The sequence below is a fragment of the Zootoca vivipara genome, chromosome 8 (genome assembly GCF_965207765.1).
Source record: "Zootoca vivipara chromosome 8, rZooViv2.hap1.1, whole genome shotgun sequence".
Classification (NCBI taxonomy): domain Eukaryota; kingdom Metazoa; phylum Chordata; class Lepidosauria; order Squamata; family Lacertidae; genus Zootoca; species Zootoca vivipara.
Window position 1 is genome coordinate 39,608,564 of NC_142591.1, and position 21,473 is coordinate 39,630,036.

The window sequence follows — 21,473 nt, forward strand, 5'->3', positions numbered from 1 at the left end:
TTGAGCAGAGGTTGAATCTGTCACGGATGCTTTAGTGGAGATTCCTGCACTGCAGAGGGTCGCACTTAGATGATTCTGTGATTCTATGAAATTGGACTATGACTTGTATCTAGGGACTCATACCTAGCTACTTCAAGAATCTCAATATTGACTCAGTTTCAGGTCACTTTGAAATTAAGGAAACACACTTGATTGTAACCATTTTGGCAATTCAAGCCACATAGCTATTTTATTCTCTGATGTGATGTTGGTGCTGTATAATACACACATTTCTTTGGAGTTTGAATGGAGACTGATCTTCTGCTAATTGAAGTGCAATGCAACATCCCAGTGGGAGATCTCCATGGCAACATGTGTTTATATACATGCCATCATGTAACCTATGAACATATATAGGATAAGTTGCAGATGGAGGGGTAGTTCTTCATTACTGCAATCTGTTAGAAGCAGATATTGAGGATCTTTTGATCCAAAGACAAGGTATAAATCTTGATTTAAGATAGTTTTTCATGTTCATTGCATTCACAGAGAAGGGGAGAGTAAAAACAACACTTTTGTCTAAACCACAGCACCATCTTGTGGCAATAATTATACTACACTGCAAATCTAAATCCAGACTGCCAAACAGAAGCCCCAAACGTTTTCTTCTAAAAGCACCACGGGTCAACTCAGTTATTAGAACAAACAAACACACACCAAAGCATTCTTAAAGTCAATTGGTCATACCCAAGAACCAGTACAATTTTGTGTAGCCTATTACAAAGTGTTCATTCTAGGCCATTCAGTTTATAGTTTGTATGTGACCTTCCAGATACAGAAACAACAAACTTCTCATTATTTACAAGACCCCTTAAAAGAGAAACAGTTGAGAAATGCCTGATCTAGCTAGTGACTGCCAATATTCAAATTACTTCTCACTTGGAAGATTTAAAGATTACACCGTAAACGCATTTGAGAAATTCTAGTGACAGGATAACAGATACTGTACTGTATTGTAAACAGCCTAAGTAACTTCTGTTCATTGAGGAACACTAGTTTTTCACCTCAACCACTGAGGTTTGATGCTTTAAGTTCCATTAACATTTCGGCACCCCAATGGATCAAACTGATCACATTCATCATAAAAGCACACACAGAAACTTATTGTTTTTAAGGTTTTTTTACAGCTGAATTACAGAGGAGGCTGGATCTTGTAGAGAATGTACATTTTTCATACTCTACTGCATCCCACGGAAAGGCCAGGCAGAATTACAATTAAAGTACAGGTTTCACATTGCATAAAACACAGTTTACACAACATCTGGGTGTACAAATGAGCAGTTTTCAATAATTTATAGTTATTTACTTTCATAGTATTGGACTACATTTTAGCATCTTCATGCAAACTAACACATGCTTTGGCTCTTGAAAAGTTGGCATTATTCCCCAAAACCTTCCTTCTTGCTGCATTTTCCTTCTTAATCAAAGGAAGTGTGTACAGTGCTTTGGGAAACAAACACTAAAACATGTATTATCAGAAAGTGCTGATTACTGTTTAACATTTAATAAAGATACTAGGGTTTCCATTACATTTTTGCCAGCTAAAATAAAGGTCAGTAGGTCAAAAAATATAGACATTACGCATTTTAAGTTACACTCAACTTCACAAATTTCAATTCTGAAAGTGTCATTGCAATCCTTTGTAAAAATAATGTTTCATTGCACACAAATTCATTTTATATCCCTGAAGATTTCCATGCACCATGAAAATAGGAAGTGGGCCTAGTTCAAAACTGTTATACTCACTGGGTTACAAACATCTCTCCATAAACGTCTGAATGTGTGATTTAAGAATTTACTGTCTCTTCCCCCCCTCCTTACACCTCAGAAAACAGCAGTGTTTTACAGCCATGTTCCTTTCCTCACACAATATGTAATAGTGCAAGTCTACACTTGACAAAAACAGCAGTATTTGAATTACCCATGAAAGTAAACATTACCCTATGGCAAGGGATGCAATTAACAGGGAATTGTGTTCATGATGTTGAATCAACACAACTGAAAGCTACTAGGAATGTTATTGAACACATTTCAAGATCCTTCTCCTGTGGCAAGTTCTCCCTGGAAAATCTGCAAGTTCATAATGTTATGAACCACACCAAACAGGTTAAAGAACAGTTTCTACCCATGGGCCGTGAGGCTGCTGAATGGAAGATAGCAACATTGCAGCTGACGTTCGGGGTTGGTGGTCGTACAACAGCACACACGAGTATAACAAGGACTGAGAGATTGTGGGGGGGGGCTCATACAATCTCACTGTAAACAAGTGGTACAGTAACAATAAAGTATTTCTATTCTATTTCTATTTCTAGATATTCTCTGAATATGGAAAGCATATCATTTGCATACCAATGAGTGTGGGGTCCTATTTTGCCCAGAAATGCTGAAGATTCCATAGCTAAAGTATGTGATATCCAAAAGAAAACAAGGTTTGTTTCCAATTTATCTATAGAGGTGTTGTGTTACTCAGAAAACTAGTTTTCACTATTTCCGCTTCTAAAGAACTGATTATGCCTTCTCGACACTGGCCCATAAACCTTCTATATATATTATGCATACATTATGTTTCAGAAAATATTAGGGTCATATGGGAAAAGGGATAGCCAACATAGTTTAAGGTGTTCCACACTGTTTAGTGAGTGTTGTTCAAAAAAATGCTTAACACTCCTTGGCCTGAACTCCAACCTTGCCCAGGAATATCAGAGCATGAAGCAATAGGCCCTGAAACTAGACATCTAGAGAGAATTATCTGAAGGTAAATGCCATCATCCAAACCCACTTCCCCTTTTGAAGGGAAGACTGTAATACTCAAAATTCTTTATTAAAGCAGATGCACTGCAAAGATGTAGGACTGTAACTCAAGAAGACTTCGAGATGTACAACCATGCTTTCTGTACAAGTTTCTCAGAAGCAGACAAATTGTTATATTTCCAATTTACTGATTACAATGAAGTGATGGCAATTCGGCAGCTTCCAGAATTGCTCATTGCCAGAAACAGCTATGTTGATATTTAAGAGTAGAGTTGTAGTGGAGTTACAGCAGTCCACTTGCATAATCGTCATCTTCCTCATTTCCACGGGAAGCTGCTTCACCTGGTTCACCCACTTTGTCCTGTGGAGTAACTGGGGATTTCTTCTTCACACCTCCTCCTGGGACAGCCAATGAGAGGCCAAGCTTGGCATACTGGCAGAGAGCAAGAACAAGATGTTGAGCACACACCCTGTTTAACTTACTCTGCTGCAGTCAATGTGAGTATTTACATAAAGTAACAGAATGGTTAATTAGAAAATGCCAGCACCCCACTCTAAGGGAAAGTAACAGAATACAAACCAGTGGACACATTCATCTGTGTCCCAGGTCATGGTGATTATTTCTCACTATTTTATCTCTATTTTTTTAATCTACAAAGCCGTTAACAATTGCAATAATATAATCATAAGACACAAGTCATTAAAAACACAAGCAAGGTAAAGGAAGGCCCATCTCTGCAATCTGAAATCAGGATTTACAAACCTATGTTACAGCCAATCTTTCTAGAAGGAAAAGGCTCTCTGGAAAATAAGTTGTATGACAAGATACTACCCACAGCCCATTTGGACTTTAGCTTTGGCAGTGACTTGAATACTCATGTATCACAGGAAATGCCACATTCATGCATAGCATTGCAACTTAGTATTTGTCAGCACAAAACACTCCGTGGATCAAAATAACCAGTTAATATATTCTGCTTAAGAAAATAAACCGAGACACCAACTTACATCATTGTCCATGTATTTAAAGAGTGGTGAATTGCACACATCTGATACTTGGTCCTGGTCTTGCTGATCGTACCCCTCTAGGAGCTGCTCCAATGCGGCACAGTCTTCACTTTCACTGAAGCCTGGTATGCTGAAGCAATTGCAGTATTATTTAAATTACTCCAAAGAACTCCAAAGTAAAGAAACTAAATTTCCATATAAGGTACAAACAAGAAAACAAGATGCGAGAATCAGGACCTGAGAAGTACCTAAACGACCACTTCCTACAATATGACTCTGCCTAGATTCTGCGTTCTTAATCAGAAGCCCTACCCTGGTTTCCCTCACCATCTGAAGTTAGATGGGAAGTGACCAGGAAGACAGCCTTTTAGGTGGTGGCACCCTATCTTTGAGATGTTCTCCCTAAGGAGATTTGATTAGTGCCAACTGTACCATTTGTAGACCCAGATATACCAGCATGCACTGACTGGTTTTAACACTGCTTTTATCTGTTCTGTCAAATTTTTACTCCCCCCCCCCTTGATCAATCTTTGCAAGTTTTAATTATGATTAAACCACTGGGATCTTGGGAATTAGAGCATAGTGTCATCTGTATGGTGCACACAGGTTTATCTCTCCATTCCCATCTGATTCCGGAGAGGCTATGGAGGTACATTGACGCAGAGAAGGCGTGAATGGGGGCTAATAAACTGAGGCTCAATTCTAGTAAGAAGGAAATGCTGTAGGTGGACAGGTTCCCATTATCTAAGAACTAGGTGTTCCACCTGTAATGGAAGGAGTTGATCTCAAGTGGTTCCTGTGGCTAGGAGTGCTTAGGCCTCGTGTAGGCAAGTTTGCCAGCTGTGGCTGTTCCTGTAACAGAATGGCTTGGCCCCACTTAGACTAACGTAATAGATTCTATTACCCCCCCCAGACAGAGGGCCTTCTCGGTGGTGGCGCCTGCCCTGTGGAACACCCTCCCATCAGATGTCAAAGAGAAAAACAGCTACCAGATTTTTAGAAGACATCTGAAGGCAGCCCTGTTTAGGGAGGCTTTTAATGTTTAATTATTTTATTTCATTTTTCTGTTGTAAGCTGGCCCAGAGTGGCTGGGGGAACCCAGCCAGATGGGCAGGGTATAAATAAATAAATAAATAAATAAATAAATAAATAAATAAATAATAATTCTTGAAGTGGTCCAGCTAATGCAGAATGAAGCTGCTAATTTAGTAAGTGGGGCAAACCCAATGGAATCATGCATCGCCTGGTTCTGAAAGCTCTGCTCTGGCTACCAGGCAATGTGTTAGTACTATCATATAAAGCCTTAAATTGTTTGGGACCCAAATGCCTAAGAGAGTATCAAATGAATGAATGAATAAGCAGCTTACTTTCTAAACCAACAAATGAGTTTTATAGATGTAACAATTTGATATTAAAACAAGGAACAAATTGATTGTCACTCTTTTATAAGTAAGGAGCATTTCTCAAAAAGATGGCGTGCCAATGAACCCTGCATTCAGCACTTATGCCAGTAACAGAAATAGAGTGGCTCCATTTCTACATAAGATAATGAAGAACACAACTATGCTTTTAAAAATTAAAAACAAATCAGGCAAACAGATGACTTACCTACAACTTTCCCTGACACATTTTTCTGCAGCAACATAGTCATTTCTGTGAAGATGAACTAGGACCTGAGCAATAGTTTTCTAAAAGGAAAAAAAATTGACTGATTCACTCTCTAATAACAAAGCATTATTAATTTCTCAGTTTAACAGATTCAATAGGAAAAAATATAAATGTCAGCATCTCAAAAAAAGAAAAACAGAGGTACTTCGAAGAATCAAGGGTGATTTTTTTCTTTCTGAAAAATGACCAGATCTTTGGCAACAGATCTTTGGCCTGCCATTTTTTTTAGCCAAAATTTAGAGGTTTAGCATTAAATAACTCTCCACAACTGTTTCAATTATACAAAGACATAAAATAAATACACCTTTTGCTATTTAAGAGGACTTGGATCATTACAGATTATGTACTTTGGCCATTAGGCTACTTTGCCTCTTCTTCACCAAACTAAGGATGTAATTTTTAAGATGCTCCTCATACATTTAGCAGCCAGCATTGAACACAATGATCACATCAGTACACGAAAGATGCTTGTAGCTGAAAATACACAGGGTCTCATGAAAGCTGAACCTGAAACCCTGATAGCACCCAACAACAGACTCTTCTAGTCACACCCAAGTGAATTAAATAACCAAAGGCATGGCACAAAAGATATGCAGGATAAAATAGGACTTACTCCACCAAATCCACAGATATTCGGGATTTTCAAAGCTGTGTCAGATTTTACAATTATAACACTACATAAAATATGGAGCAGGCCAATTTTTTTATTTTTAAATCACCTTCCAAGTTTGATTTTTTTTAAAGTACCTTAAAACATGAACCCTTTTTAACATTTCCAACTGTTTTAAGACTAGATATTAGTACATGTATGATTTCTAGTGAGGAATAATACATCCAACACTGTTCAATTAGATGTGAGCTTACAAATTAGAGTAATTCAAAAGAGAGCACTTTTTCAGAAATAGATAGACCACCTAGCTTTATACCTTGTAACAAGTTGGATAGTTTTCAATATCTTTATAAAGACTCTTTTCCTTCTGAATAGATACTGCAGCCTCATCTAGTCTGAAAGACAATGAGAAAGATTGGCACATTTAAAGAAAGGAGCAGCAGGAATCAGGAGAGAAAATCACTCCTTAAGTGTCCATTTTCCAAAAAGGCAGCTCAACACCCAAGCAAAACATGGACAGTGAGCCCATACTGAACGTAAAGCTGAAGAAACCACTTCCTTACAAAACACATGCTGGAGTGTAAGGAAATGGTGAAAAGCCAGGACAGATTTATACTACCTGCAATGCATTTGGACGACTGTGTCTAATACAGCCACATGAGCACTGGGACATGGGATGTGTGGCTGAAACCATTACAGATGTACAGGAAGAAATGGTTATGATCTGCATGTTTTAGTTGTGCTAGCCCCAATTGAGTGCCAGTAACAATGAGAATGACCTTTATCCCCCAAACCAGGACTAGTTTTGCTGCTGGGGAGATGGGATTCAATGGTCATATATAGCTCTAAAGAAAAGGTAGTAGAATCTTAGAATTGTAGAGTTGGAAGGGACGAGGAGTCCAAACTCCTGCAACGCAGGGATCTTTTTGCCCAACATGGGACTCAAACCCTCAATCTTAAGATTAAGAGTCTCATGTTCTAGCAACTGAGCTAAATGAAACATTACTGAGATAGGGATAACTTTGCCCATTTTCAATGTTCGTTGTATTTTTTGAAAGAATGGTAAGTGGACACGAAAGGAATGAGTTTGTCTCCTTTGGCTTCAGTGACTTCGCAGTTACCAGCCAATAGATGCCCACAACTTTTTAATTCTTAAATGAAATATCCGTTTCATTTGAAAAACAGTTATAGTAGATGCCATTCTACAGGAAGAATCTATTTCCCAAGAAGACAATTTAAAAGTTTGCAAGCTAGGAAACTGTAATCCCCCCCCTCAAAAAATGGGGCTTTCTAAATGAATGTCATCTAGATATCATACAAGAATTTAATGATGAACTGTGAATTTATGCAAAAGCTACATCAGCTGGCAGTACCATAAAAATGATATCATTTTTAAAAAGGAATACAAAAATTAGGGTGCCCACCTGCGACCTCTGACTAAAAGCCTTGAAGCTTTTCCATACATTTCAACTGCTTGTCGTAAACGTTCTTCATTCTAGATAAGAAACCAAAATCATATGAGAACATTAATGATTTAATTGCCAGGTAACATTCTCTCCAATTTTACTTGCCTTTAAGGTTCTCCCCCAGTTTAATACACAGCTCTATCAGCTGGGTAACCCAAACCTCTTTTGAGTAAGCTTAACTGGAACATGAAATTCCAGGAAAGTTGCAGCATTTAATGGAATAAATGCAGGCAATGCAAGGTAAACATTGTGTTTTAAAAACTGTTTGTCATGAGTTGAGAAGGTGAAGACAGATAGCTTGCCTGTTTACCTGCTTGCCAAGCTTGGCCCCAAATTTCTAGCCCCCATTTATGCTTTGCTATCTACTCTTATGGCATATATACTATACAAAGCAAATGGCATTTGCTGATGAAAGTAGTAAGACTCATGTAAAAAAGAATTCAGCAACACCAGTTAGTCTACTCAGTAGTGCTGTCAGAAAGACCAGAGACAAGAAGACATTTAATAAGCACATCTGAAGTTTCACCCTTTTGCAATAGGACTTGACTGCTGTTCACATTTTAAATTTTATTCTCTGCTATTCTCAACACATTTCCTGGGGAACATACTATATTGGTTTCAGGTGACTTACTTCAAACACTGCTGCTGTCTGCTGATAAAGTTGTATAGCCTTGTCTGGACTGATATTTTCTATTACTCTGAAATAAAAAGTCAACATTATTATTTAGCTTGATGGCTAACTAGATAAATCAAACTTCTTTTCCAGAAAAGAAACCAATGCTTTGAGTTTGCAGTCTTACTTCCCAGCCCGATCCAGGGCTATAGCTGCTGTGTCAGGTGTTCCATTCTCCAGGTACATCATGCTGGCTCTCTGAATCATTTCCACTGCATCATGATGTTGTTTCATCTCCTAAAGGAGAAAGAAAGACATTCACGTTTGTCAGGAAAAATGGCAAATCAAGGTCTACCTAATACTTTCATTTAGTTTTATCACATCATTGCATATTTGAAACTATTAAAAGTTTTGTTAAACCCTTTGATCAAAATCAGTACAACAATCTTTAGTAGATGGAAACATTAAAAAGGCAAAGGAATTCCTGCAAGAACCGTATCGTTTGCAAAGAGTAAATCACTGGGGCAACTGCAAACACGCATTTATACAATTTTATTTCATCACTTTATGATTTAAATCTAAATGTATGAATTTCACTAAGATGCACTGTATTTGAGGCTATATGAAAACTTCCTATGTTGTTGATCTGCGATGGTTCAAGCGTTGGCTATGCGTGTGAGAATCACCTGGAAAAGGTTATTTAATGGGTTAGCTAAATGTCCTTCCCCAACTTCTATCCTAACCAAACAGTGTACATTTCTTCATGCTGAAAAGATACAGCTTTTAAATACAGATTAGCTGACTTCCATGTCAACAAAGGTTGAAATTCCTTACCAGGAACCACCTTCCTATTAAAATTACTTTGAAATAAACAGGGCAATTGTTAAGATGTTAGGAGTCCTTGAATTTAAGTCATACCTCGGGTATGAATTTAAGTCATACCTCAGGTCATACCTCAGGTTGTGAACGTGATCCGTGCGGGAGGTAGGTTCACAACCCGCAGCGCCTCGTCTGCGCACGTGCGGGACATGATTCGGCACTTCTGTGCATGACATCATTTTGTGTTTTTGCACATGCGCGAGTGCCAAAACCCGGAAGTAACCCATTCTGGTACTTCCAGGTTCGACGCAGAGCGCAACCTGAAAACACGTAACCTACAGGATTAGCATTGCACAGGACAAACACCCAATAATTAGTTGTAACCAAATCAAATATAGATAGTTTGACTGGAAATGGCCATACCTTTAACATCATGCCGACTTGTTCATAAGCTCTGAAAAGCAAAGCAAAATTAAATCAGTGCTGAAAGTGAATGAATTTAAAGTGTATCATACCAAAAAATATAGGACAGACAATCGTAAGATGCAGGCATCTTGGAGCCTATTCACTCCACTGCAATATGCAGCACAGAACCAGACATCCATATTACATGTGCTTTGATTTTTGCTCCATGACTTGGCTTGAAATGGGAATTCACAGCTCTCTCCCATGAGGAGATGTGTGGGGAGCTCACTGGCTGTCCAGGGGGGGGGGGAGTAAGTCCCTTTTTTTAAAGAGTAAAATAAAAAGCAGATGCCTAACTGTACATCTCTTTTTTACTACCTAATTTTGTAATACTGTATGTGCGAAAACTCACAAGTAAGGTAATTAGTATTTGGGGGGGGGGAGTATTAAAAACAACCCTGTGCTTTTTTATTATTTGTATTGTAACTGCTCTAGAAACAGGTTTTGCCTTTAAATCTTAATTTATTTTGTTTGCCCAGGCTTAGGCAGAGCAACCACCTCACTGCTGAATGGGCTTTGGCTCTGGTGCAACTTTACACTGGCTTAACTTCCATCAGCTTGCTTTGTGCCAGCTTCCTGTGCACTGGATTGCTGAATTATATTTTGATGAGTGTCAACCTCAATTACATTTTCCATATACATACTGAAGAGCGCTCAACAAATTAAAACTGCATTCATACTTACTTTGCAGCATGGAAGAGCCTGGAAGTAAATCATTTTGAGTCAAGGATACAAATTATACCATGTCTTCCTGAAATAAATACTATATTCAATCTTGACTTGAACTGTTTTTAAAGAGGGTATATACTTGAATGCTAGCGGTACAAGTTAACATTCATATATGGACCAAATAATTACACAAAGATAAGACAATCCAGATCATTTCAAAACTACTACTTTTGGTTGTGGAGCAACAGACCCTTCTGCATCGTGACAAGCAGCTTTTCTAGCTCAAACTTTTTGATTGAAAAAGGCGAAAGATCCAATGGAGATGCGAAAGCTAGTGTCTCAAGAAGCACTTCTCAAGAGTCATGGTCACGAGTCATGTGGTAAATAGAGTATCAGTCCAATAGTCATGTTTTCAAACCGTTAAGCAAAGCAAGAATTAATGAAAGGATACGCTTTATTGTTTTCCTGGCAGAGAGCTTCTTTATAATAGGCTTCTTTTGCCTGATCAAATTGTTTAGCATTTTTAAAAGCAACAGCTGAAAAGAAATAGAAAAGAAACCATTAAAAATATATTACTGTATGTTCTGTGTTTGCATGTACATAGTATTATCCATTTACTGCACCTCGGAAAGAATATTTAGAAGGGAACTTTTAAGAGACGATTTGGATTTTTACTTCAGCAAAGTGGTTTCCCCCAGATCCCATCAAGTTTATTATCACATTCCTAAATCGAATAATGCCATACAATTCTTGCAATTTTTAAGAAATGTGAATTACTTTTTATTATTTGTAATAATCCTGAATAATGATATGAATCTTAAAGAAAATCACATTTTACCATCAAAGGCTTTCACAATGTTAATGGCTTCAATCTTTATGCACACATACTTGAAATTAAGCTTCCTTTAACACAGCAGAGCTTACTTCCAAGTAAATAGGCACAGCATTAGGCTGCAAGAGACATACTTTGGCCTAAGAAGATTAGACAACACGCCAACCTCTAGCCACTAGGAAATACTGTGCAACCTGGCATCCATCAATAGTCTAAGGCAGGCATCCCCAAACTTCGGCCCTCCAGATGTTTTGGACTACAATTCCCATCTTCCCCGACCACCGGTCCTGTTAGCTAGGGATCATGGGAGTTGTAGGCCAAAACATCTGGAGGGCTGCAGTTTGGAGATGCTTGGTCTAAGGTAACATCTGGTTTTCTTAATATGAGTGCTGGGGTTCCCCCCCCCCAGAAATGATGACTCCCATGAATGTAGAAATATAATTTTCCTAGATATTCTGAAGTGTTTTGCTCCTGAAAAGCCTTTATGAATTAAACCAATCTATCATTTCAAACAAACCCCCGAATATATCACCTGTCTATTTTTACCCTATGTATTTATTCAGAAATGCAGCACAATGGCATGTAGTCAGTTAGCTACTGCTGCAAGAATACAACACTGTGGGTTAGTTAGAGGATTTTCAACAAGTTAATCCACAAACTGCTTTAACTGCCAATAGAACTTAGCTTTCCAGGGGACATATGAAACATATTTAAGGTTGCAAAAATGAACTGCCAATGTTTTACAGAACATACCTGCTTTTGAATATTCAGTTGCTGCACTATCATAGTCTGGCTTCCATTTCAATAATCCAGTTTTCAAACTGAAATGTAGAATAAGCCAAGAAAATAATAACAATTTATTTTATATTTAAAAATATACTTCTTTATTGTAAACTGCTTACTTTTCTTACAAATAGTAATACTGTAACACCAGTGATATGCTACATCCTTAAGGAATTTGATGCAGGAACTGTCATACCAGTGATTGCCTATTGCCTAATAATTTCACTAGATGTGTCAAAAGGGTGACCAGGTATCAGGTCTTACAGTCAAACCTTTTTAATTCTACAAAGAAAAAAAGATTTATCTGGTTCAAACATAGCTGGGTTAGGGTGAGCATGTATGATATTTGCAGCTTACTGGTGCCAGAGCACAGGCCTCTAGTTTCAATCTCTGACGTAGTAGCATAACAGGATCTAGGAACAGTGGTGATGACCTCTACCTAGTAAGTACTGCAACCAGTATCGGTCGGGTGGCCCAGTGGCGCGACTTTGTATTAAGGTAGAGTCCATACACCGTAGGTTTGGGGGGGCGGGAGAGAAAGAAAGGAAGTACGCAACACTTCAGGGCTGGAACAGTCTGGGTCAAGCAAGCCTCATACATAAGGGGACGACGCACTGATGACGAGGGTATGCCTGAGGGATGCAAAGTGCTGTCTGCGCATAAGTGCAAAATCCAAAACAAGAAACCGCCCCCCTCTTTTCTGACAGGGGAGTTCAAGGCAGAGGCGCCTGGAGTTGCTCTCAAGAGACAAGCGCGGGCCCGAGGGGGGCTCCCTCCCCCCACAGCCACACCGTTCCTCCCCGGGGGAAACCCTGGGCGTCCAGGCGGCTGTTTGGGCTAAAAGGCGGCCCGTCTCCGGGACTGCTCCATGGGGAGCTGGAGCTGCGTAGTCAGCCACAGCCCCCGGGTAGAGCCTCCCCACTCGCCACACTGGCCCGCCTGTTCCCCAAGGACTGGCAAGCCAGCTTCCCTTGTCCCTCGCCGGCTTCCTTCGCCCTCCCTCCCGCCCCCGCCCCCTTTTGCTCACTATTTCTCCGCTTTAGCGATGTGCTCCAAGCCTTCGTTGATCTTCTGGGCAGCCATGTCGCCCTGCAGTACCCGCAGGGATTCAAGGCCGTGACGTTAGCGGAGGGAAGGACCGCCGCTGCACCCAAACAACTGCGAAGGGCGGAGTCTCCGCGAACTGCGCTTGCGCGAAGAGAGGGTGTTCTGCCCAGGGGCGGATCTGATTCCGTTGCTTTGCACTCCTGCGAAGTCAATGCGGATTCTGCCAGCGTTCCACAAATGAATCTCTTGAACAACAGCTTCAATAAAAATAAGATTAAAAATACATGAAAAAGGCACTCAATTTTTCAATAAAATGGTTGTGACGTTGCCTTTCTTCCCATACCCTGACAATGCTAGGTAATTTTATCATTTGATCTGCTTCCCAAACCTTTGATATCCAATCCTCCGGCTCCAGTGATAGTGCATTAGTTTCCCCAGTTATATTAGATTGCCATGCTTACTGCTGTTATAGAGGTATAGCCATTTTTCTGTCTTCTTATAATACATTAATCTTTAACATTACAAAAGATTATAACAGATCTTTATCTACCATCTACCAAATGTAGGTGACCTACATTTTGGGGGCGTGTCTGCTCTTGTCATCTATTGCTAACAGAATGGAAATATAATTTGATTTGTGTTTATATGACTGAACTGGTCAAATGAAGTGGAGCATTCTTTTACTTAATATGCACCATAGCAGGTTATCTTGCAAGCACTTTATATTTTCCTAGTGACAAGCAAACTGTAGGAACAAACCAGTACTTTATATGCACTACTGTATGTACTTACATACTTGAAACAGAATCACAAAAGGTCATGCTAGAAGAATTGGTAAATAGACTTATTTGGTAACATGGGTTGTGGAGAGATACAATGGGTCATGGTTCAGTTCCTACCTTAGTTGATAATCATTGTTTTGAGCATGGGCACCACCAGGATTTATGTTGGGGGGCAGGCTTCATGTTGGGGGAGCAGACTTCATGTTAGCTTAGATTTCTGGCTACAAATGGGTATAGTACAATCAGAAGTCTTGCACAAATACTAGGAAATTAGTATTGTAAGAATCATCAAGGGGTTTGATTATTGAAAGTGGGATATAAACTCTTGCACAAGTTTGTGATTGAGATGTATTGACAGTGAAAACCTTTAAGAATTGACTGTGTTACAAAGGATGGAAGAGACTGTGGCCTGGAACCTTTAGGATGAAACAACAAAAATTATCTAAAACAGAAACAGGTGCAAAAATACCGGTATATGGATACCGCTTTCTAGCCCAACAGTGTTAAAAAATAATACAGTATATATCCTGTGATTTCTGCATTAGCACTACACTAAAACTTCTCTTATGTAGAGATCAAGTATCAGAATACTTTTGCTCAATGCTCTACTACTTTATACTTGTACACACATACCCAGATATTTGGGACAAATTACAGGTCCTGGGATAACAAGGGTTCTATTGTAAAGGTTTTTAAAATAGAATTCTGGTTTAACTTACATCGTAACAAATGCTGTCCAGCAGAGGGCTGTATATGAACATATATTGAGCAGTTCCTAGGTGTCATTAAACAAGATGGCTCTCAAAACTGAATTTATTTACAGAGTAATTCACTGCATCCTGTTTCTTTCTCTTTATATTTATTGTTTTTATACTAGACAATCTATGGAATCAAGCAATGTCCTACAAAAGGTACAAGATTTTGCTTTTGTGTGTGTGTGCTATTGCAGTGTAAACATATGCTTGTTTACTAGGGCTGTGCATTCAGGATGCACAATTTATGTCTAGGAATCCTCCAATTCCAAAAGTCTGCCCTGGGTCACCTGGCAGTAGTTCCACATCACATCCTGATCCTTCTCTGCTTGGGATAGGAATGGGACAACTCAAGAAAACTGCAATGAGAGGTGAGGGCTGGGGAAGGTGATCATTAGTTTACTGTATATTCCTGTGTATAAGACTACTTTTTAACCCAGGAAAATCTTCTCAAAAGTCAGGGGTCATCTTATACACCAGGTCGTATTTCTTATACGGCGAGTATATCCCAAACTCTATATTTTAACTGGAAAAGTTGGGGGTCGTCATATGCCCAGTCATCTTATACGCCAGAATATACGGTATCTTGTTCCCTCCCAGTGGCGTTAATGGGAAGGGAATTACTTATGTCTTGCCCTGGCATAGATTTCTATTATGTTTGTGGGTGTGTCTGCAGTTGGAAGCAGTGTCCAGGTGGAAATCTGGACTTATGGCAACTCATGTTGGGTTTGTCAAAAGCGTCAGTTTTGGGCAAAACTAAAAAAAGCTTTGCCAACAAAAGCTCAACAACTTTTGTGTCCAGATTTTCACATTTTAAAATATGGCTAAGATATGGCTAAGATTTTAGCTCATTGTTTCACTGCTCTCAACAGGAATTTAGTTATAGTTTCTGTAACAATGTCATTTATGTCAGACGAAGAAAAACATAATATGCAGATGATTTTTCAGTGTAGGTATGTTCCTACTGGTGCTTCTCACATCATCTACCACAACCCCTCCCTATTTTGGAGAATTTGGGCAGAACTTCACTAGTGGAGTAGCTTGGCCCATTTAACCTTTTCACAGCAGATGAAGCGTTTCTTCAGGCATATTTGAGGTGGAGGTGGTGGTAGACGTACATCAGAAGACTTCTGATCCGTCCTAGCAGTCTTCAGTGATGAACTGTGTGTTTAGGAACACACGTAAGCCATAAATCTTTAAGGAATTATACAGTGATACCTCTGGTTGCGAACGGGATCCGTTCCGGAGGCCCGTTTGCAAAATGAAAAGGCTGCATCCGGAAGCACCGCATTTGCGTACGCGTGCGATGCAATTCAGCACTTCTGCACATGCGCAAAGCGCGATTTAGCACTTCTGAGCATGTGTGCGCGCCGAACCCGGAAGTAACCTGTTCCGGGATTTCTGGGTTCGGCGCGTCCGCAACCTGAAAGGACGTAATCCGCAGCGGACATAACATGACGTATGGCTGTATTGTATTAGCATACATTATATAGCAACTCAGTCAGCTTTTAAACAAATAAGAATAAATTTTATCCCATTTGCATTCCCATGGAAACATTTTTTCTCTCTTTTCCACAGACATAGAATTTGGGAGGGTTCACTCATTTCTCCAGGTTTTTAATAGCAGCTATGATTCCATTATCTGTCTGAAGTCTCACAATATTGGGTATTCAGCAGTGCAGGGAAGAACAGTGTCTTTGATGTAGAGAAGAAGATAAAAATATAGTCATCGTTTTGCAAAGAATTATAGGATCTATCACATGGGAACAACTACCTGAACCAACGGCATTCATTTTTTACAGCAAACTGAAATAAATGAGTTGTTTATATTAGATACATGATATAAAACCAATGCAATATGTTAGAAGAGAGTTATCTCATTATAAAACCTGCTGCATGAAAATGCCTGGGGAACTTCATTTGACCTCCACTGGTTTATTAGGTCCCCAAGATATGCAAGATAATTTTGTTTGATATTTATTTAATGACCAGCTTTGATATGCAACATTCGCTTGGCCAATGGGTTATAAATTGCTTTTGGAACACTTGTGGGAATTTACTTTTGTTAAGAGGCATACACAATTGAAGATAATATATTCATTACTAGAAACTCAAGATCATAAAGCTACAGAGAGATAGAAAGCAACATTTTCATCTCAAGGCCTTTGGGGAAGAAAAAAAATAACAAGGAAATGTCTTTGTCACTATTGCAGACTATTGTTTCACCATCCTTTAAAGGGAACTGCAGTCAATTACTCCACTCAAGCTCTTTCTCAATCTCCTCCTATAACTTCATGAACTGAGAGGAAGACATCAGAATGCTGCTGGAAGGAGATAAAAAAGTTCTCATTCAGGTCAAAGCTGCAAGATGCAGTGAAAGAGCAAGAGAAATTAATGTGTTATGCCACCTTACAAGTGATGCTTGTCTGGAGGGTTATGATTAATTTATAATCATTTGCCATGATAAAAACACATGTCACATGTAAATGCATAGAAAGATAATAACAAGGCTGCAGTTCTTTAATCATAAATACTGTGATCTGGATTATTTTCTAATATCCACAGTGAAAGTGGTAGAAAGGAGGAAGAGGGGCAGATCTTGGATTACAATTAAAGATCTTTAGGAGTGGTGCATGCTAAGCTTTTTCTTTTTAGCTTCCCAGACTAATGTACCTCAAACCATGTGTTATAACAAGATAACAGAGTGCATCTGTTTACAGTAATCAATTTGCACAAGTTATTCTGAATGTGGTATTTGGTCTTCTGCAGAATTCTGAATAGTATGTTAAGGACTGGAAGGAGGGATAAACCACAGGGAGAGGGTACAATTGGTAGACAAAGCATCTAGGATATGGATGCAGGATTTCAAACATACCAATACAATTTGTACAATTTGGTTGGCACCGTCTGCTTCTCAGGGCTTCAAGCTAGACGAGCTCAAACAAAGCTGTTGGGCAGGACTAGTGAGGATTAGAGGGTATGCTTGAAATCCTGCTTTTGTATCCTTAAATTGCCTTGCCTACCAACAGTGCTTTGTATGTGTCTCAACTGTATAAGATCTTCTTCATTTAGTCAATTATATTGCCTCTTTCCCTCCACATGATTGTCTTAGGCACATGTGAACCTACAACTGTGTAAAGAAAGCACCATAGGAAAGCACCAGAAGTAAGAGCCAAAGTAGATGTGAAATAAAATACATCATTGCATTTAATGCACAAGATTTTGTTTTGTTTTTTTAAAGGAAAAAAAGGAGCAGGTGTGTATGGAGAGGGAATGTAATACTTTCTTCCCTGCTGTCCTGCCAAAAATCCCTCCAATGATGCTGGCATTTGCCTTGGGAGGAAATCCCCCTGCTGGCACCCCCCACCTAGTTAATATAATTTAAATATTAGATTACTGCAATGTGTTTTGCGTGTTTAGACCTTTAAACCTCCCCCTATAGATAAATTCAGACAAGACTCAAATTTTGGTTTGTTTTTGGCAGAATTTAGGCCAAAACTTTATTGATTGCATCAGGTGAGTGGTTGCATAGGCTCTGGCTTTTCTAGCTCCTGCACCATTGCAGGTAGCGCTGACCCAGGGCACCAGCCGTGTTTCCCACATTTTAAGACACCGTCTTATATTTATTTTACCCAAGAAAATAAGCCTATGGCTTATTTTCGGGGGGGGGTCTTTTTAATTTTTTTTAAACTGTAATTACGGCAGCCAGCGTTGCTGCTGCTGGGTTCCGGAGGCAGCCTGCAGGGTCGGTGCCCAGCTGCGCCGGTGCTGGACACTGGAGAGAGCAGGAGACTGAGCAGCCACTGCGGCATCGCGCTGCCAGAGGAGGCGGTGCTTCGTGCGGAGCTGCTGGATTGAGGAGGCGGTGCTTCGTGCGGAGCTGCTGGGCGCCGACCCGGCAGGCCGCTTCCTCGATCCGGCGGCCTCCCGGGTTGGCGCCCAGCAGCGCCGCGCGGAGCACCGCCTCCTCAATCCAGCGCCGCGCTGCTGGGCGCTGACTCTGCAGACCGGCTCCTCGATCCGGCACTCTGCAGGACAGCTTTCTTTTGGGCAAGGAGTTTGCAAAGAGTTTAACAGCGCAGCCCTGTCCCTGCGCATTCGGAAGCAAGCCCTGGACCGCTCGGGGGGCCTTACTCCACTTCGGGCGAGGAGTGGGGGGCCCTAAGCATTGCCGTTTTCGGCGGCACGTGGGATCCGTGGGCGGGGGGTGCCTCAGCTCTGGCGTCTCTCCCCCGGGCTGTTTCCTTGGCAATGGGGAATAGAAGCCACGTCTCCCCCGGGAGCAGGAGAAAGGGCGGCAAGGCGAGAGCCGCCTGCAAGCCCCGGCGCCGCAAGCTCCTCAGTGGCTGCGAGTCTCTGGCAGCGCAATGCCACAGTGGCTGCTCAGTCTCCTCTCTCCCATGCCCAGCGCTGCTGGGCGCCGACCCTGCAGGCATGGCTTATTTTCGGGGTATGTCTTATATTTTACAAAGGCTTTAAAATCCTGCCATGGCTTATATTATGACTCCGTCTTAAAAAGGGGGAAACACGGTAGGTCAGCCTAGGGTGAACACCTGGAATGGCAGAAAGCTGGGGACATGCTATGTCCACCACCCAGATGTCCCCCTGGACTCAGGAATGGGCACAACCCCTCTCAGGGTTGACCAAACCATTGAGTCCCTGGATTCCTTTAACGGAATACCCTTCACATATGGATGGTGAGAGCGTTCCCCCATCCCTATCACCTGAACCAGAGCCTATCTGCAACCTTACAAGTTATGAAGATATGCTACGCGGCAGGCGAAACCCAAGTGGCACCAGCCAATCAGCCAAGTGGGGAAATTTCCTGCTGTGCCCCTGTCCCAACAACAGATGACAAACGAAGGCGTAGCAAGATCAAGCACGCAAGCCCTAAAAGTAGGGAGAGGTGGGTGGGTGTTCCAATGCACTGACCAAAAGAGGAAGCTCTGAGTCATGTGCATGGGCATATATAGATTGGCTAGCATCCCATTGGCCTGATTCAACCCAGCATCAAGGGACCTACCAATAGGGTGTTGTGGCTATCCAATTGTACCCACTCACAACACAGGGTTCGGTTGCCAGGTCGCACCGCAACACGTGCCCTCTTTAAGGGAGGACACAATATACATGGGGCTGCCACTGAAGAAGGTTCGGAAACTTCAGTTGGTGCATAATTCAGTGGCCAGGTTGTTCACTGGGACAAGATGATTTGAGCATATAACACCAACCCTGGCAAACTGCACTGACTGCCAATTAGTTTCTGAGCCCAATTCAAAGTGCTGGTTTTGATCTATAAAGCCTTAAATGGCTCAGGATCGCAGTACCTCAAGGACAGCCTCTCCCCACATGAACCAACCCAGACCCTGTAACCATCACCTGAGGCCCATCTTTGTGTGCCTTCTCTACATGAGGTCCAGAGGGTGGCAACATGAGAGTGGGCTTTTTCTGCAGTGGCTCCCTGTTTGTGTAACACTCTCCCCAGGGGAGGCTCACTTGGCACCATTATTTTTTATCGAGGTGCCAGGCAGAAACTTTCCTTTACGAGCAGGCCTGTGGCCTTTAACTATCTGTGGCCTTTTAGAAGTGGATGGGCTGCATTCAGTGCATTTTCCCTCACTTGGTTTTAATGTATCTGTGTGGATCTTTGTTTGTTTGTTTGCTTGCTTGCTTGCTTGATTGTAAGATACTCTGGGTTGCCTTGGACAAGATAAAGCAACTAATAAATTTAATAAATAATATTTTTAAAACAAACAGTAGGTTAAATGCAAAGATGCATTTAATATCATATCTAGTTTAGCTCTAAGTAGCCATTTGCACAGCAGTATGCTTTGAAACGGCTGTTCAGGGAAAGACTGGCCGAAATAACTAGTTCAGATGATATGCCCCTTCAAATGATTTATTTCTGGATATTATTCTTGTGAGTAGCACAAACTGGAACAAATTGTTAAAGACTGTGTCTGTACTTGTGATAGATTCACTAATTTACCAGTACAGCTTGTGGTGTAGCGCTGAGATTGTCAATGGGGAACTAACTATTTCTCACCCTTCTTCAGAGGGTTACTCTAAAATGAGGCAGATCCATGTATGATTCTGAGTACTCTTTAGCAAAGATGGGATGAGATTGATGCTAGCATGTTGGTAATAATACTATTGTGCTGCAGTCTGATACATAAGCACCAGTGTTTGGAACCATGACATAAATCTCCAAGGATACATTGCCAATAAATACCCATTTATCCACTCAAATGAGGACTAGAAACAGTTTTGTGAAAGGAAGGAAAGAAGAAAACAGAAAAGCTTGGGAGACCCCAAGATTTGTGCTGTAGGCCAGGCACATGCAGAAAGCTGGCATTGCTTTCAACTCAAAAGTGTCTGGCAACAGTGAAGAGAAAATGGGCACATCATTTCAACACTGCTGTAGATCTGCTAATTAAAAAGAAGTGTACAACTGATGACAATACAGCTGCCCAAAGTTAATCCATTTTAACAACATAGAGATTGTTTTGACACTCAACCTTTTGCAGCATGTCAGCTGAATGGATCAGAACTTGGCAGGCACTGCTAGAACCTAATTTGCTGCAATGATTAATGTTTTCTTCTACTTTGCTCTTTCATATTTGGTGTATACCTGTGAACGTATCATAAGTCAGAGCTTACCTGTCATAAACCAGAGCTTAGCAGTCTTCATTCTTCAAAAATCCAGTAATCACAGGAATTGGCAGCCCAATCCTCTCACTCATTAGCTGTAATTAGGCAAATAGCAGTGTTTTAGCTGACTCACTTCTTCCAGATATATAAAAAATTTGCACAGATGGCAAAACCCTACATAATACATTGTGGTTGTGCAGCCATATTTCCTTGCAGTTTAGGAACTGCAACTGGACAATAAAATATTGCAATTGAACAATAAAATATGGTCCATGCAATCCAGAAAATGCCACCCACCAATGTAAGTCAGTAAGTCAGTAAGTAAGTAAATACCTGAGACCTCAGCAGTTAATTGTGCACTTAAATCATACTGGTTGTATCAACAGGTGTTGCTCAGCTGGTGGTGTAGCTTCCATTAGCAAAATGGGGAAGAAAGTCATTTTCAGCTATTTCCTCACCCACCCACCCAGAGCAGCTTTAGGGTGGTACATGGGCTGCAGTGGGGAGAATTAATTGCCAAA

At 40.8% G+C, this 21,473-nt stretch overlaps 1 protein-coding gene and 1 long non-coding RNA gene across 2 annotated transcripts; both read right to left on the reverse strand.

The window, feature by feature from the left end:
* Positions 1-1,140: 1,140 nt before the first annotated feature.
* Positions 1,141-12,834, reverse strand: NAPG (NSF attachment protein gamma). The gene is made up of 12 exons (XM_035125820.3): positions 12,751-12,834; positions 11,694-11,761; positions 10,560-10,644; positions 10,124-10,141; positions 9,398-9,428; positions 8,343-8,452; positions 8,174-8,240; positions 7,501-7,571; positions 6,393-6,471; positions 5,407-5,486; positions 3,799-3,928; positions 1,141-3,223 (listed from the first exon to the last, which is right to left on the reverse strand). The coding sequence occupies exons 1-12, from the start codon at positions 12,804-12,806 to the stop codon at positions 3,074-3,076; spliced, it is 945 nt and encodes a 314-aa protein (XP_034981711.1). The 5' UTR covers positions 12,807-12,834; the 3' UTR covers positions 1,141-3,073.
* Positions 12,835-15,754: 2,920 nt separating this feature from the next.
* LOC148684819 (uncharacterized) lies at positions 15,755-21,050 on the reverse strand. Its single transcript, XR_015951443.1, has 2 exons — positions 20,962-21,050; positions 15,755-16,628 (listed from the first exon to the last, which is right to left on the reverse strand). It is a non-coding gene; the product is annotated as an uncharacterized LOC148684819 (long non-coding RNA).
* Positions 21,051-21,473: the final 423 nt, after the last annotated feature.